Source organism: Prunus mume, linkage group LG4 (assembly GCF_029339155.1).
Source record: "Prunus mume cultivar Tortuosa linkage group LG4, ASM2933915v1, whole genome shotgun sequence".
Classification (NCBI taxonomy): domain Eukaryota; kingdom Viridiplantae; phylum Streptophyta; class Magnoliopsida; order Rosales; family Rosaceae; genus Prunus; species Prunus mume.
Window position 1 is genome coordinate 18,201,949 of NC_142701.1, and position 13,275 is coordinate 18,215,223.

At 37.4% G+C, this 13,275-nt stretch overlaps 3 protein-coding genes, 1 long non-coding RNA gene and 1 other non-coding gene across 6 annotated transcripts; 4 read left to right on the forward strand and 1 right to left on the reverse strand.

Moving 5' to 3' along the window:
* Window positions 1-1,409: 1,409 nt before the first annotated feature.
* On the forward strand, window positions 1,410-5,170 carry LOC103329844 (MYB-like transcription factor EOBII). Of its 2 annotated transcripts, XR_001677766.2 has the most exons (4): window positions 1,410-1,659; window positions 1,791-1,920; window positions 4,005-4,388; window positions 4,851-5,170. XR_001677766.2 is itself a non-coding variant. In XM_016793988.2 (3 exons), the coding sequence occupies exons 1-3, from the start codon at window positions 1,518-1,520 to the stop codon at window positions 4,327-4,329; spliced, it is 597 nt and encodes a 198-aa protein (XP_016649474.2). In that variant the 5' UTR covers window positions 1,412-1,517; the 3' UTR covers window positions 4,330-4,648. The 2 variants fall into 2 exon arrangements, 1 of the variants encoding a protein (XP_016649474.2); XM_016793988.2 differs by lacking the exon at window positions 4,851-5,170 and having other exon boundaries at window positions 1,412-1,659; window positions 4,005-4,648.
* LOC103329843 (uncharacterized) lies at window positions 1,966-3,998 on the reverse strand. Its single transcript, XR_513947.2, has 2 exons — window positions 3,452-3,998; window positions 1,966-3,349 (listed from the first exon to the last, which is right to left on the reverse strand). It is a non-coding gene; the product is annotated as an uncharacterized LOC103329843 (long non-coding RNA).
* A 2,188-nt stretch (window positions 5,171-7,358) lies between the features above and the next one.
* On the forward strand, window positions 7,359-11,322 carry MDAR4 (monodehydroascorbate reductase 4). The gene is given in 8 exon segments (XM_008232364.3): window positions 7,359-7,938; window positions 8,794-8,845; window positions 8,968-9,048; window positions 9,366-9,484; window positions 9,807-10,026; window positions 10,159-10,277; window positions 10,428-10,704; window positions 10,707-11,322. Coding segments are annotated over 8 exon segments (1,434 nt in total). The 5' UTR covers window positions 7,359-7,818; the 3' UTR covers window positions 11,153-11,322.
* A 582-nt stretch (window positions 11,323-11,904) lies between these two features.
* Window positions 11,905-11,976, forward strand: TRNAP-UGG (transfer RNA proline (anticodon UGG)). Its single transcript has one exon. It is a non-coding gene; the product is annotated as a tRNA-Pro (tRNA).
* A 145-nt stretch (window positions 11,977-12,121) lies between these two features.
* LOC103329846 (large ribosomal subunit protein bL12c-like) lies at window positions 12,122-12,964 on the forward strand. The gene has a single exon (XM_008232365.3). The coding sequence runs from the start codon at window positions 12,213-12,215 to the stop codon at window positions 12,777-12,779; it is 567 nt and encodes a 188-aa protein (XP_008230587.2). The 5' UTR covers window positions 12,122-12,212; the 3' UTR covers window positions 12,780-12,964.
* The last annotated feature ends 311 nt before the right edge of the window (window positions 12,965-13,275 follow it).

A 13,275-nucleotide genomic window follows, 5' to 3' on the forward strand; every position in this document is an offset into this window, starting at 1 on the left:
TTTTTTTTTTAAGGTTTCTTCATACAATTATATAAGTAGGTCAAACTCTTTTATTATCGGTGGTAAAAGGAAGAATAAAGAAGAACCCATTAGAGACTTGTTAGATTTGAACTTACAACAAGATCCAACAAAAAGATGGCCGGTCCGCGAGATCCAAGAACGGTATGAGTGACCTAGCTAAAATTTTACTAAACTTAGGACATGATTTTAATAAATTGATTATGACTGTAATAACATGGGAGAATTGATATTCAACATTACGTGTTTTAAATACTTATACAATTTTGTTAATAGAGTCTAGCCTAATGAAAAGGAACCTCAACTTGCATACAAAAGGTCTTACGTTCTAACTCCAATTTCCAGTTGGATAAGATATGAATAAGAATTTTTGTTGCTTAAACTTAAAAGAATTAATGAAATGGTGTCCTTATTGAAGTGGGCCTTTGTTCAAAAATAGAGGTTTAGGCCGGCCCGACAAAAGAAGAAAACATCGCAAAGGAGGCTCTCTAGGGCGCCAAGATAGCAGTAGACTGTAGGAGTAGCAAGGGAAAGTGGGTCCCGACTTGAACGCGGAGAAATTAACAATGTTCAGATTTTAATAGGATTCAAAATTTTATAAAAATATATAATGTAGAAATTGGCGAAACACAAGTTTAATACTAAGCAACTGGTAAAAACAGTGAAATCAACAAGATTATGTCACCTCATCATGCTGTGGTGGCTTTCTTCATCAACTTCCAACTGCGGCGCACATGCATGCATTATCCACACAGTACGAAATTTTACATGCGTTGTCGTTCAAACCAATACATGCGTTGTTGTTCAAACCACAACGTTCACACTCGTCTTCCCTTAAATAAATCTTCACATAGACATGTGTAGAATATATTTTACAAAATGTTCAAGTGAGAGCTTTGGTTCGTATGAGTGCTCCAACGGTCGAATCATACATTCTCTCTCTCTCTCTCTCTCTCTCTCTCTCTCTCTATGTACATATACAAATGTTTGTTTGGTTTTTTTGAGATATACATATGCTCCTTTTAAATTAACTTCCTTTACCTCAAGTTATACACACTTGTTTCTGGGATACAATTTTCTCTTCTTCTTTTTTTTGCTCTAGATATTGTTGTATATACAATATTATGCTTACGTAGGAGTGCATGTGTTTATGTTCGCTAGCGACATGGAGAGATTATTAAGTATAGATGATCATGCATACAATATACATGATTATATAATTAATCAAACCAGTTGGATTAAAATCTCTCTACTCCAATGCCGATTAAATACAGTAATATAACTGGGGAAGTATATTTTGCTCTCCCTCTATAAAAACCCCCAGCTACCCCATTATCTCCTATTATCTTGCCTAACTGCCCTCTCTCTCTCTCTCTCTCTCTCTCTCTCTCTCTCTCGCTCTCCCTCTCCCCCTCTCTCTCATCTCTCATCTCTCATCTCTCATCTCTCTATCTCTCTGTCTTTTCTCTATCAGAAACGCACAATCACACAGACAAGAGATGGATAAAAAGCCATGCAATAGTTCATCCCAGGATGTTGAAGTGAGAAAAGGGCCATGGACCATGGAAGAAGATTTGATTCTGATCAACTATATTGCAAATCACGGTGAAGGTGTATGGAACTCCCTAGCCAAAGCTGCTGGTATAACATGTTTGATCTCTAAATATTAGTATCTAACATAAAATCAAAACCCTAGCTAGAACCTTTTAATCATTTTCAAACTACATACATATTATGTATATGTCACTAGGAGGTGTATATTATGTCACTAGGTCTCAAACGTACTGGGAAGAGTTGCCGGCTCCGGTGGCTAAATTATCTGCGGCCTGATGTTAGGAGAGGCAATATTACACCTGAGGAACAACTTTTGATTATGGAACTGCATGCCAAGTGGGGAAACAGGTGATCATCACTTTATTCTATTTATTTATTTATTATACAGTGAAATAACAACATATAGGTATGCACGTACCTTGATATTTCAATGACAGAGACAAATATATACATATGATTATATTACATGTGGATTTCACAAGTTTTGATCTATTTCTCTCCGTGATCACCTTCTTAATTCCTTCTTAATTTTGATGACTAAGTAGGATTTGATCTCATATACATAGGACCTTGATAGTAGCCCTATTGAGGAGAGAGAGAGAGAGAGAGAGAGAGAGATACAACGTGAACGTGTGGGGAATTTGAGTCATCATTAGGTGATTACGAAAATGATATAGAACACATGAGGAACTTATGGCCAGCAAAAATCCAGAGAAAGATCTGTTTCTTGTACTTTCATGGCTACCAAAAATCCCTCTTCGATCAGTTCTTTTTCTTCATTTTGATTCTACGTATTATCCATTATTGTGATTTCATCCACACGGAAGTTTGAAAAAAATTTCTCAAAAAGTGCATATAAATATATGTGCTTAATTGATAGCAGTCTCTCTTAGATGTGTTATAGGATGGACTACTGGCGAGTGGAGGCCTGGGGCAAATCATTGCAGTGGACCCTTTTTCTTTCAAGGGCAACATCAACCCTTCTTCTTTCTTCATGATCATTAATATATAGCCGTTCACTTGTGTGGGGAAAACTGTATAGCTTCTATAATTACATAGAGTTGCAATTTTTTTATTTATTTATTTATTTTTTTGTAGTTTGCGGAAAAAAAAAATCTACTATGTGATTGAGCCATGATATTGTGGGGTATACACCATTTGAGGAGTTAGGAAAAATTAAGAAAAAACCCTTTCCATAGTAAATTTAAGGTTTAAATTAAAACTGGTAATGAAGTCAAAACAATTATAAATGTTCTTAATAAAAAAATAAAAAAAAGTCCAAAGGTTTTGGAAATAGTTGTGAATCTAGGAAGGAAAGAGAAGAAATACCTTAAAACTAGTGGTGTGTGGTGGTGAAGAAGTTGTGATATATTAAGACGCGTTCTGGACTGGAACCCAAAAAGTATTGGAGGCAATAAAAACCTTCCAGTTAAAACTGGTCACATGCCGACCCTCGCATTCAGAAGAAAAGGACAAACTCTTTTGCTTTGGGTTGAAATAGACGTGAACCATACTGTTTTGGCAGCTTAAGGCAAGCACTGGCCCCCCTTGTTCGTACACATAAAGATCCATCGATGCATGGAGGAGGAGGCAGCAGCTGCTAATCAAAGTAGTAATGTTACAAAACAAGGCACCTGCATGGCTAAGTGGAACTTTACTTAGTACGTACTTTGAATATAATTAATACTAAATTATATTGATAACTTGAAGCCTCTTCTCCGGCAGTTGGGCTCAAATTTTCTGCCGAATACGGTTCGATTTTTTCAACCCCCTTCACCTGGTAGATATGGACAAAACAGAACCATATTGATATAGATATAAGAAATAACAATTCAGAATATGCATATATATATATATGTATTACGTATCCATACTGTACCGTTATATACATAGATTCTGGGCTTTGCCTTTGAATCTCAAGGATAGAGCTCCCTTGACTAAGCCAAGCCTGAATTGGACAAGTGGTTGGACATGGAAACTAAGCTTGGAGATGGAGATGGAGCTGTTATCTGTGTATATACATACACATACGCAAAGTAAATGTTTTGTGTTCTTATAGATGACCAAGTCCTGTGTCCTGATCTGCCTTATATATACATGTGTGTGTGTGTGTGTGTGTGTGTAAATGAGTCCAGCTTGGAAGGCTTTCATTCTCACCCATAGAACATGCTTGGCTTGGAATTTTCAGTAATATTTAATTGCAAGTTGAAGGTAATTTTTGTTTCTGTTTTAATTAATTGTGTTTATATATAGATTGAGATGTTCCATTATTTTCTGCAGTGAGTGTTCTTTCTGCTAACAATGCTTCTGATACCACTTATTTCTCACAGCAGCAACTTTTTCTTATAGGAGTTTGTGTAGCAATTACTGGCAGAAGAAATAATTTATTGTGGCGGCTTTAACATTTGATATTGTGTTTTCTTTCAACTCAGGTGGTCGAAAATCGCAAAACATCTGCCAGGACGGACCGATAACGAAATCAAGAACTATTGGAGGACTAGAATTCAAAAGCACATTAAGCAAGCAGAGAATAATATTACACCTGGACAAAACTTCGAGGTGAATGATCAAGCAAGCACAAGTCAGGTGTCGATCTCCAGCGCTGCTGTGGACACAATGGAAATTACCCACGCCGCAACGGCTAATTATCCACCAAATATGGATGCTTATCCTTCCTCTTTACCTGCTGATCACTCCCATGAAAACTACTGGAGCATTGAGGATCTCTGGTCTATGCAGTTACTAAATGGAGAGTAATTAAGCAACCCAAATCAAATATTCTGCTCCAAATTCTTATTTGGATCATTGATTATTAGGTTTGTCTATATATATATATATATATATATGTTTTTATATATATATATATATAATATAAACATATATCTTGGTTCATACTTGATTTTAGTTTGCACTAGGATCGTAAGCTTTGCAGTTTCCGTCCCTATATATACAGTAAAAGAGAGTATTTGGCATAACTATATATATATATATATGTACATTGTTTGGATGGCTTAATTTAATATGTTTCCTACAATGAGATCTCGGATTTGTCTTAATTGAAGCATTAATTAGTCGAGACTTTTGTATTGAGTTAATCTAATATGTTTTCCAAAATGAGGTCTCGGATTTGTCTTAATTGAAGCACTAATTAGTCGAGGCTTTTATATGGAGTTCAATATGATGGGGACTGAAGAAATAGAGACCTGTACTTTTAGTGTTTTATGAATAATAAATAAGGCTTAATGTTATTTAATTGAGTTTACACATCTTTTACTTAGGATGTGAAGAGCACATGAAAATTTGAAGATATGATGGATATGAAGAAGAAGAATGAAGATACGCACACACACACACATACAAAACTGAACCACTGGGAAATCGACACGTAGAAAGCTTATTGCTATTCTTGTTAAGATTCCATATCGGCTTTTCCAAAGTTGTGCATGGGCGCATGCAAAACTGATGTTGGACGTGAGCCTAACTTGCAACCACTGCAAGCAAGTTTTCACATGCTCTCTTTATTATCAATTCCTTACATAATTTTTATTTTTCGGCACAAAATAAATTCCTCATAAATTTATGGTATCTACTTCTCCAACGTGCTATCACATGGCAACACTCATCGCTCAATAGAATTGTTGCTTTCTTTATTGTTTTGTTAGTTTTGCGTGTGCAAGAAATTTATATGTCTTGTAGTTTAGACTACCGCTCGTACTCAAAAAAGAACTCGAAAAGTTTCAATTAAGTTCGTAAGTTGATATTAACAACTTTAAACTCTTTAGATATTTTGTGGGTCGAGAGAAACAGAAAAAAACAAAGTTAGGTCGACTCGTCCTGGATGACACAGGAATTTACAACGAACCTTAAACTTTAGCATTGAACCCTTATTCAAAGAAATGGCTCATAAAAGAAGCTCGAGGGCCCATTTCTTCGGACTTTGCATTGCCAAATATGGCAAATATAATCGAGGACAGATCTTTTGTTGTTGCCCGAGGTCATACGAAAAGGAACTTCATCTCTCAGCCACTCGTTTTTTTAAGTCACATGTTTTTTGTGCGCAATTTGAATTGATTGCAGAGCACAAACGATAACTATCACGTGGAAGATGAGGAAAAATCACATGTTGGGTCGGCCATGAATGTGGAAAAATTAACATGTGAACATGTTGACAGCAAAAATATCCCCAGGCCCATTGAATTAAGCAAGGCTACTTGTTTTTTTTTCACTAATGGGCCTTATCTAATCTAATCAAACTATTCAAATTAGTGATAGTTTCATTTGCTTCCGGGTCTCGAATCTCGGATGGACCTGCAAAGGGATCATGGTTCTAAAATGAGTGTATTCATTTAGTAGATTTGGATATTAGTGGGCCGGAAAAATTCCGTTTTATTGATTCATTCTTTATATTTCTCTCATCGTATCACTTTTCAGAACACGAGAAAGAGAAAGAAATGGATTTTCCAGAGCACGAGAAAGAGAAAGAAACGAACAATGAAACAAAAGGTAAGGGAAATATTATTTCTCCTAATATAGGCTTCAATATTTGTGATTCATTTGTGGGATGGTAATGGTGCCGACAAGGAACATATAAATGGCATGCAAAGTTATTATGTGATTCCATGATGACTAGTCTTGGACATGTGTGATGTGAGGACGCATAGAAAATCGTAGTTAATTGGATGAAAGTGAAAGTACTTGGAAAGTCGACATCAATACACAATGAATTATGCAACCGGGATGTTTTTCCTATCAAGGTTATCTTTCGTCTTCTACAATTTATGGTGAGCATGTGCAACAACCAATGTCTCTAATTCTTTTCTTATAATCTTGTGCAAGGAAACATTGGATTTACCGACAATTTTGAAAGTGTTATATTGTCAAATTATTGATCAAAACTATAAACATTCAGCAAGAGACTATTATATTCTTGATGAAAGTTGTTAGATTATTAAATTAACTCTTTAAGTTATGCTTCAATAAATTATTTTAATTCACAGTCTGATAACATTATATGTCAGGAACCCGGTAAAGAAAAGATCATTCGATACCAACTATTACTAGAGAGTGAAATAAAACTGATCTCCATGCTTGGATCTGACGGCCCATTAAATATAACAGAGGTGGGCTCTGGCTTGCCCATGCATGATCCCAAGTCTGGGTTTGGAGTTGAGAACAAGGACATGATATAAGGCCCAAGACTAAAATATGACAAGTTCTTGATAATTTTCAATGTAGTTGGATTGGCCCATGATTGACCTTAAAATTTTGGTCAAACCATACTTTTGACCTTATATGAGTTATCTGCCTTAAAAAATTGTGGTTAATCATGAATTTTTTAAATTTGTTCTTGAATATAAGTGATAATCTAAATTATAAAAAAATGAAGATTTCTCACACACACTGTGACTGATTCAAATATGAGACTTGATCTACAAGTCAAGATCGTTTTTAACTATGTTAGACTCCATTAAATATAAACGATAATCTAAACTACCATAATACACCATTTATCTATGATTTAAACACTTGACCACACAAAAAAAATAAATAAATAAAAAAATCTATGATTTAAACAGTCTCAAATTAATGAGCCAAATATTTTACTTTTTCAAAGAAATATAAGACATATTATATCCATTGTACCTCTCAAAATGCAAGAACCAAATAAAATATATTGGGATTAGATAGGATAAGTTCAAGAAATAAAACGTGTGGCAGAGACACAACGCAAGGCTCATCCATGATTCAGTTACACGAGGTGTTATGGAGCCACTTGCACCAATCCTCCTCCTGACATAGCTTGATCTTCCTTCATCCTTCCTTCCAAGCTCGTCGTCACAATTCCCAGTAACAACAAATGTTGTGTTATCCATCACAGCATGGCGTGATTAGCTCATAACACGTGGCAGTAAATGACTCGCTGGGCGGACCCTGAAGAACAAAAGCATGGTCCACCCACGATCACAGAGAGGGTCCCATCCCACAAATGAACCTCATCAACGGTATATGGCATACAATTCAATCCAGAAAACAAACAACAGCTACAAGGGTATTATGGTAAAACCGTGCATCTCATGATCTGTCTGACATCACACGCGCGTGTCACATTCACATTTGGATTGAAGATTAATGAAAGTGTTGTTCATCTTTCTTGGGAGAGCCTTCTTCAAAGTAAGCTCTCCCTAGAATCAATCTCTTCAAATTACACACACCACCCAAAGGAAGAGGGGGGAGAGAGAGAGAGAGATGGGAAGGGCATTTCTGTATGTGATTCTCGGAGGAGGGGTGGCTGCTGGCTATGCAGCTCTTGAATTCACGAAGAGAGGCATCTCTCATGGTGAACTCTGCATAATTTCTGAAGAACCAGTGAGTATTTTCTCCCTTTCTTCTCAATTTGTTTTTTTATCTATTCATGGTATTCATGTCTTTGATGGGTATATATATGCTTTTCACAATTGGGTTATTGCTCTTTCGAACATTTAATTCTGTCTTCGAAGGAAAAAAAACAGAAACAGAAACGTTAATTCTTATATTTTTCACATTCCATTCTATGAGATATCAATTAAGTTGATGGAAGAGAAGTCAAGGGCTTAGAATTGTATTGGAGAATTGTTGATATTCTAAAGAACAGTATTGGCGCTTGTATTAATCTGTGTTCTAAATATTATTTTTATAGGTGCTATCAGCTTTTTGGATTTACAATGTGGACTTTCCCACCTATGAACACATTTGACATACATGATATATACTTATATAGTTCTAAATCATTGCATATTCTTTGGGTAGTTGTTCAAACCAGAGTGAAATTTTTCACTTAAGTTAAAAGTGGCTTAAGGGAAGAGGGGAGATGATATGCATATTAGGAAGATTTTGTCCAAAACACCTCTTTCTAATATAAAAAAAACCCAGTGAGGTGTTTCCTTTAAACTTTAGATATATTTGACTGATGAACTGGATCTGCAACAATAATTAAACATTGAACCGCCTTATTAAGTGACATACTCTTGAACTGGTCCTTTCAGTTGCCCCTTGCTAAATGAAATTTGTGTTATATATCAAACCTTGTATTGTGAGAAGAATTCATATCAAGTAGATAACCTGTTCCCTGCGTCTTTGTTTAACATGTAAAGTTCTTTATTTTTTTTCTTTCTTGAATGAATTTGTAATATAAGTGATAAAGTTTGTTCAAATAAATTCCTTGATTTGGGAATATCTTTTCAGGTGCCGCCTTATGAGAGACCTGCTTTAAGCAAAGGCTTTCTACTTCCCGAAGGTACAGAGTCACTTTCTCAGCAATAATAATATCTTCATTGTATATTGCTCTGAACTATTTTTCTTTCCCACATTTTTATTTATACCACTCAAAATTGAATGATCTTTTACTGTGATGTGCAGCGCCTGCACGCCTTCCATCATTTCACACTTGTGTTGGTGCTAATGAGGAAAGGTTAACGCCTAAATGGTATAAGGAGCATGGTAACTATCTATGACTTTTTTGCTTCCTTAATTTTTTTTCTTTGTGTTAATGGGAATTGTAGGATGTGGTATTTCATCGAGAGAATATGCATGATGCTTATGTTGTTGTTTGTTCTTTCCATAATTAACTTTTGTGGTGTCTACACATTTGGTTTGACACTTGGTTCTCTATAGATAAAATCAAAATACACAACCAGATATATGAATAATAAAGTTGAATAACGTACCCTTCACTTTCCTTGTGTATAATCATTTTTGTTCCTGTTCCTCTATCTCTCTCTCTCACTCATTGGGGAATTTGGGCCTTTTATTTATAGGGATCGAATTAGTTCTTGGAAGTCGAGTTAAGTCTGTTGATGTGAGACGCAAGACACTGTTGACAGGATCTGGAGAGACCATAAGTTACAAAGTTCTCATCATTGCAACAGGTGCTCGGGTATTGAAACTGATCTCATAATTGTCTTCTACCTTTTCTTGCTGCATATGTTCTGTTAAAGCTAAAAGTAGTAGAATGTGAAATGCAATTATAATATACGCAATTAGAATGTCAAATACTGATTAAAAATGAGGATATTGTATTAGACCTTTAATGCTAATAAACTTTTCTACATCTTTGTTAATGTGGTTGCATTTGACATTATTTTCAGAAAATGCGAGCTTATCATTCTAAGGGTTATTTCCCAAGGATAGCATTTTATGAAAAATTTGCTTTCTTGCCTTAATGGATTGATGTGTGTGTGCGCATGTGGTGAAAGTAGGCACTGAAGCTGGAAGAATTTGGAGTGAAAGGATCAGATTCTGAAAATGTGTGCTATTTACGAGATTTGGCTGATGCAAATAGACTTGTCAACTTGATGGAATCTTGCTCTGGTGGGAATGCTGTTGTCATTGGTGGTGGCTACATTGGAATGGAGTGTGCTGCATCATTGGTGATCAATAGGATGGGTGTAACAATGGTTTTCCCAGAAGAACATTGCAGTATGTACTTTTATTCCGATACTGTATCTTCTTTGTTCATCGAACTTTCTCAAATGCACCTTTTCTATTTGTGGTGAAGGAGTAGTTGTAAGCAAATATATCAACTTTTTTATTTTTATTTTAATTTTGCAGTGGCCCGATTGTTCACACCCAAGATCGCAAGTTTTTATGAAGAATTTTACAAGTCCAAAGGAGTAAAGTTCGTCAAAGGAACCATTTTGTCCTCGTTTGATATTGACTCGAATGGGAAGGTAAATGCGAAAATGCTTCAAATTTGAGTTATTATTGACTTCAAATGTCCTCACTTGAGTGATTATACTCACATGCGTGTTGGGTACATTTTCTTTGAATCCAATCTTCTAATTGATTTGCTAAATTTTTGCTGGTAAACTCTTGCGCAGGTCACAGCTGTTAATCTTAGAGATGGAAGTAGTCTTCCTGCAGACACGGTTGTGGTGGGTATAGGAATCCGTCCCAACACAAGCCTATTTGAAGGTCAACTTACACTGGAGAAAGGTGGGATCAAAGTGAATGGGAAGATGCAGTCGAGCAATAGCTCAGTCTATGCAGTGGGAGATGTTGCCACATTCCCAGTCAAAGTATTTGGCGAGTCCCGAAGGCTTGAACACGTCGACTCAGCCAGAAAATCCGCAAGACATGCTGTTGGTGCAATAATGGAACGAAACCAAGCGGCGAATTTGACTATCTACCATTCTTTTACTCCAGAGTCTTCACCCTGTCATGGCAGTTTTATGGGGACAATGCAGGAGATGTGGTCCATTTTGGAGATTTCTCAGGAGGCACATTTGGAGCTTATTGGGTAAGAAACGGCCATCTTGTTGGTTCTTTCCTTGAAGGTGGTACCAAGGAAGAGTATGAAGCTATAGCCAAGGCCACGAGGCTGAAGCCAGCAGTTGAGGACTTGGCCGAGTTGGAAAGGCAAGGCTTGGGTTTTGCTGTGACTGTTAGTGAGAAACCGCCACCGTCACCGCCTCGTGATGTTATTGGTTCTGGTATAGTTCTGGAGAGACCAATATATGCATTGCATGCAACCGCTGGTGTTGTTCTGGCTGCATCAGTAGCTGCGTTTGCATTCTGGTACGGAAGGAAGCGCAGAAGGTGGTGAGCAGCTGTTTGTTTGGGTTGATGTATAATGTATTATACCCCCATGTTGTGTGGCATTGATAGGTGTAGGAGATTTACGTACTTCAAATATTTGGTCGTATTTATTGAAGCAAAACTGTAGTTGAAAATAATTAATTAATACAAAAATTATATACATCCTTATACGAAAAATTGTTTCCCTTCCTTCCTGGTCATCTATTTTGCTCAACTAAAATACAAACGGAAAAGACCAAAAAAGAGTTACAAAAAGAGTTTGTCCATGTGTAACTCTTTCGTCTACTAGTCCTTGTCTGACCAATTGTTAGTGAATGGTGATACAAGGAAATACAAATTTTACATGTACCAACTACCATTTAGTCTAGTGGTAATTATTTTCACTTGGTTCAAGAGCAAGGGCGGACCTACGTAGGGGCTCAACTGGACTAATTATTGCGTCCGCCATTGTTCAAGAATGTTTGATTTACATGAATGCGATGCAATGCAATGTATATCTACGATTGATACTTAATTTTTACCAACTCCATGGAACTAGTGTAACTATGTTGTGGACTCATTATACCGTTGTAAAAATTAAAAATATCTTTGTAGATATCCATTCTATCATTTGTATTTTCTTCTTCCTTCTCTTAAAATAAAATAAATAAAATAATTACGCAGGTAGCTGTTCAAACAAAGAAGAAGAAAAGGAAAATTACGAGTGGAAACCTGTTTTTCTTGTTACTTATTCGAAATTATAAAGAAAACCCCCCAAGCGGGCATTTGGTCTAGTGGTATGATTCTCGCTTTGGGTGCGAGAGGTCCCGAGTTCGATTCTCGGAATGCCCCGAGCCTGCGACCTTTATTTTTTCGTTTTTCCTTTTTATGCCCCCGTTCAAACGACAACGTATTTAGTTTTTTTAATCAAGTTTCAAGGGTAAATCCGTCAACTAAAGAAAAAACCCCAGCTACATACCCCGATGGACACTGGTTTTAGAATTACCCTTATCCTATCTTCTTCTACTCACTCTTCCTTCTTTCTATTTCTCCCTCTCAGACCCAAAACTCAAATCCACACCACAACAATGGCTGCCTCTCTCTCTACACTCACATTGGGCACCCCATCTTATCTCAACACACCCGCGACTTCCTCTTTTCCTCCGCACACCCCAAAACCCACCCTCCAATTCCCCTTCAACCCCCAAAACCCTAGCCTCACCCACCGTGCCACGCACCTCCGTCCCCTCGCGGCCGTGGCAGCCCCCGAGAAGATTGAGAAGCTCGGCGCCGACATCTCCAGCCTCACCCTCGAGGAGGCTCGCATCCTCGTCGACTTCCTCCAAGACAAGCTCGGCGTCTCCGCCGCAGCTCTGGCTCCAGCCGCCGCGGTGGCCGCGGCTCCAGGAGCCGCCGAGGGACCGGCCGTGGTGGAGGAGAAGACGGAGTTCGACGTGGTCATCGAGGAGGTGCCGAGTAACGCGAGAATTGCGGTGATTAAGGCTGTTAGGGCGTTGACGAGCTTGGCGCTGAAGGAGGCCAAGGAGCTGATTGAGGGCTTGCCTAAGAAATTCAGAGAAGGGATTTCCAAGGACGAAGCCGATGAGGCGAAGAAGCAGCTGGAAGAGGCTGGGGCTAAGGTTGCCATTGTGTAATTTGTCTAATCGGTTTGGGGTTTTTTTTTCAGTAAATGAGCTTCTGCTTTTTGTGTACTATTTGCACTTGTAGATGTTAGTGATATGGGATTGTTCTCTTTCTTGCTTCTTCTTCAAGTTCAATTTCAATGCAATTGGAGTTGTAATTTTAAGGTGAAGAATTTGATTAATATGCTCTTTTAGTATGGTTTGTTATGCTCTCTAGTTTTGCTTGGTGGTAGAATTTAATTGAATGTGTATGCAGTATGTTTGATCCATCTGTATGTAATATGGATTATGTTTGTGCTCAAGAAGGAAGGTAACCATTTCTTGTGTACAAAAACATTAATGTGGCTTTTGTTCAGAATAAGGCCAGCTAATCACGACAGTGAGTCGGTCCCTCGCACTCAAGTTCGCGTCCTCTCATTATATCCTTGCACTCAAGTTCGAATCCTCTCATTAGATTAATTCCCGTTTCGTGGAATTTGGTGGTCCACGTTATTCATAATCCCTTCCA

What these genes read in the sequence shown, in the direction of transcription:
- LOC103329844 (XM_016793988.2), top strand. Translation starts at nt 1,518, where the DNA reads ATGGATAAAAAGCCATGCAATAGTTCATCCCAGGATGTTGAAGTGAGA. An exon ending in CTCCCTAGCCAAAGCTGCTG is followed by an intron (nt 1,660 to 1,790) that starts GTATAACATGTT and finishes TTATGTCACTAG; the next exon opens with GTCTCAAACGTACTGGGAAG. An exon ending in CATGCCAAGTGGGGAAACAG is followed by an intron (nt 1,921 to 4,004) that starts GTGATCATCACT and finishes CTTTCAACTCAG; the next exon opens with GTGGTCGAAAATCGCAAAAC.
- LOC103329846 (XM_008232365.3), top strand. Translation starts at nt 12,213, where the DNA reads ATGGCTGCCTCTCTCTCTACACTCACATTGGGCACCCCATCTTATCTC.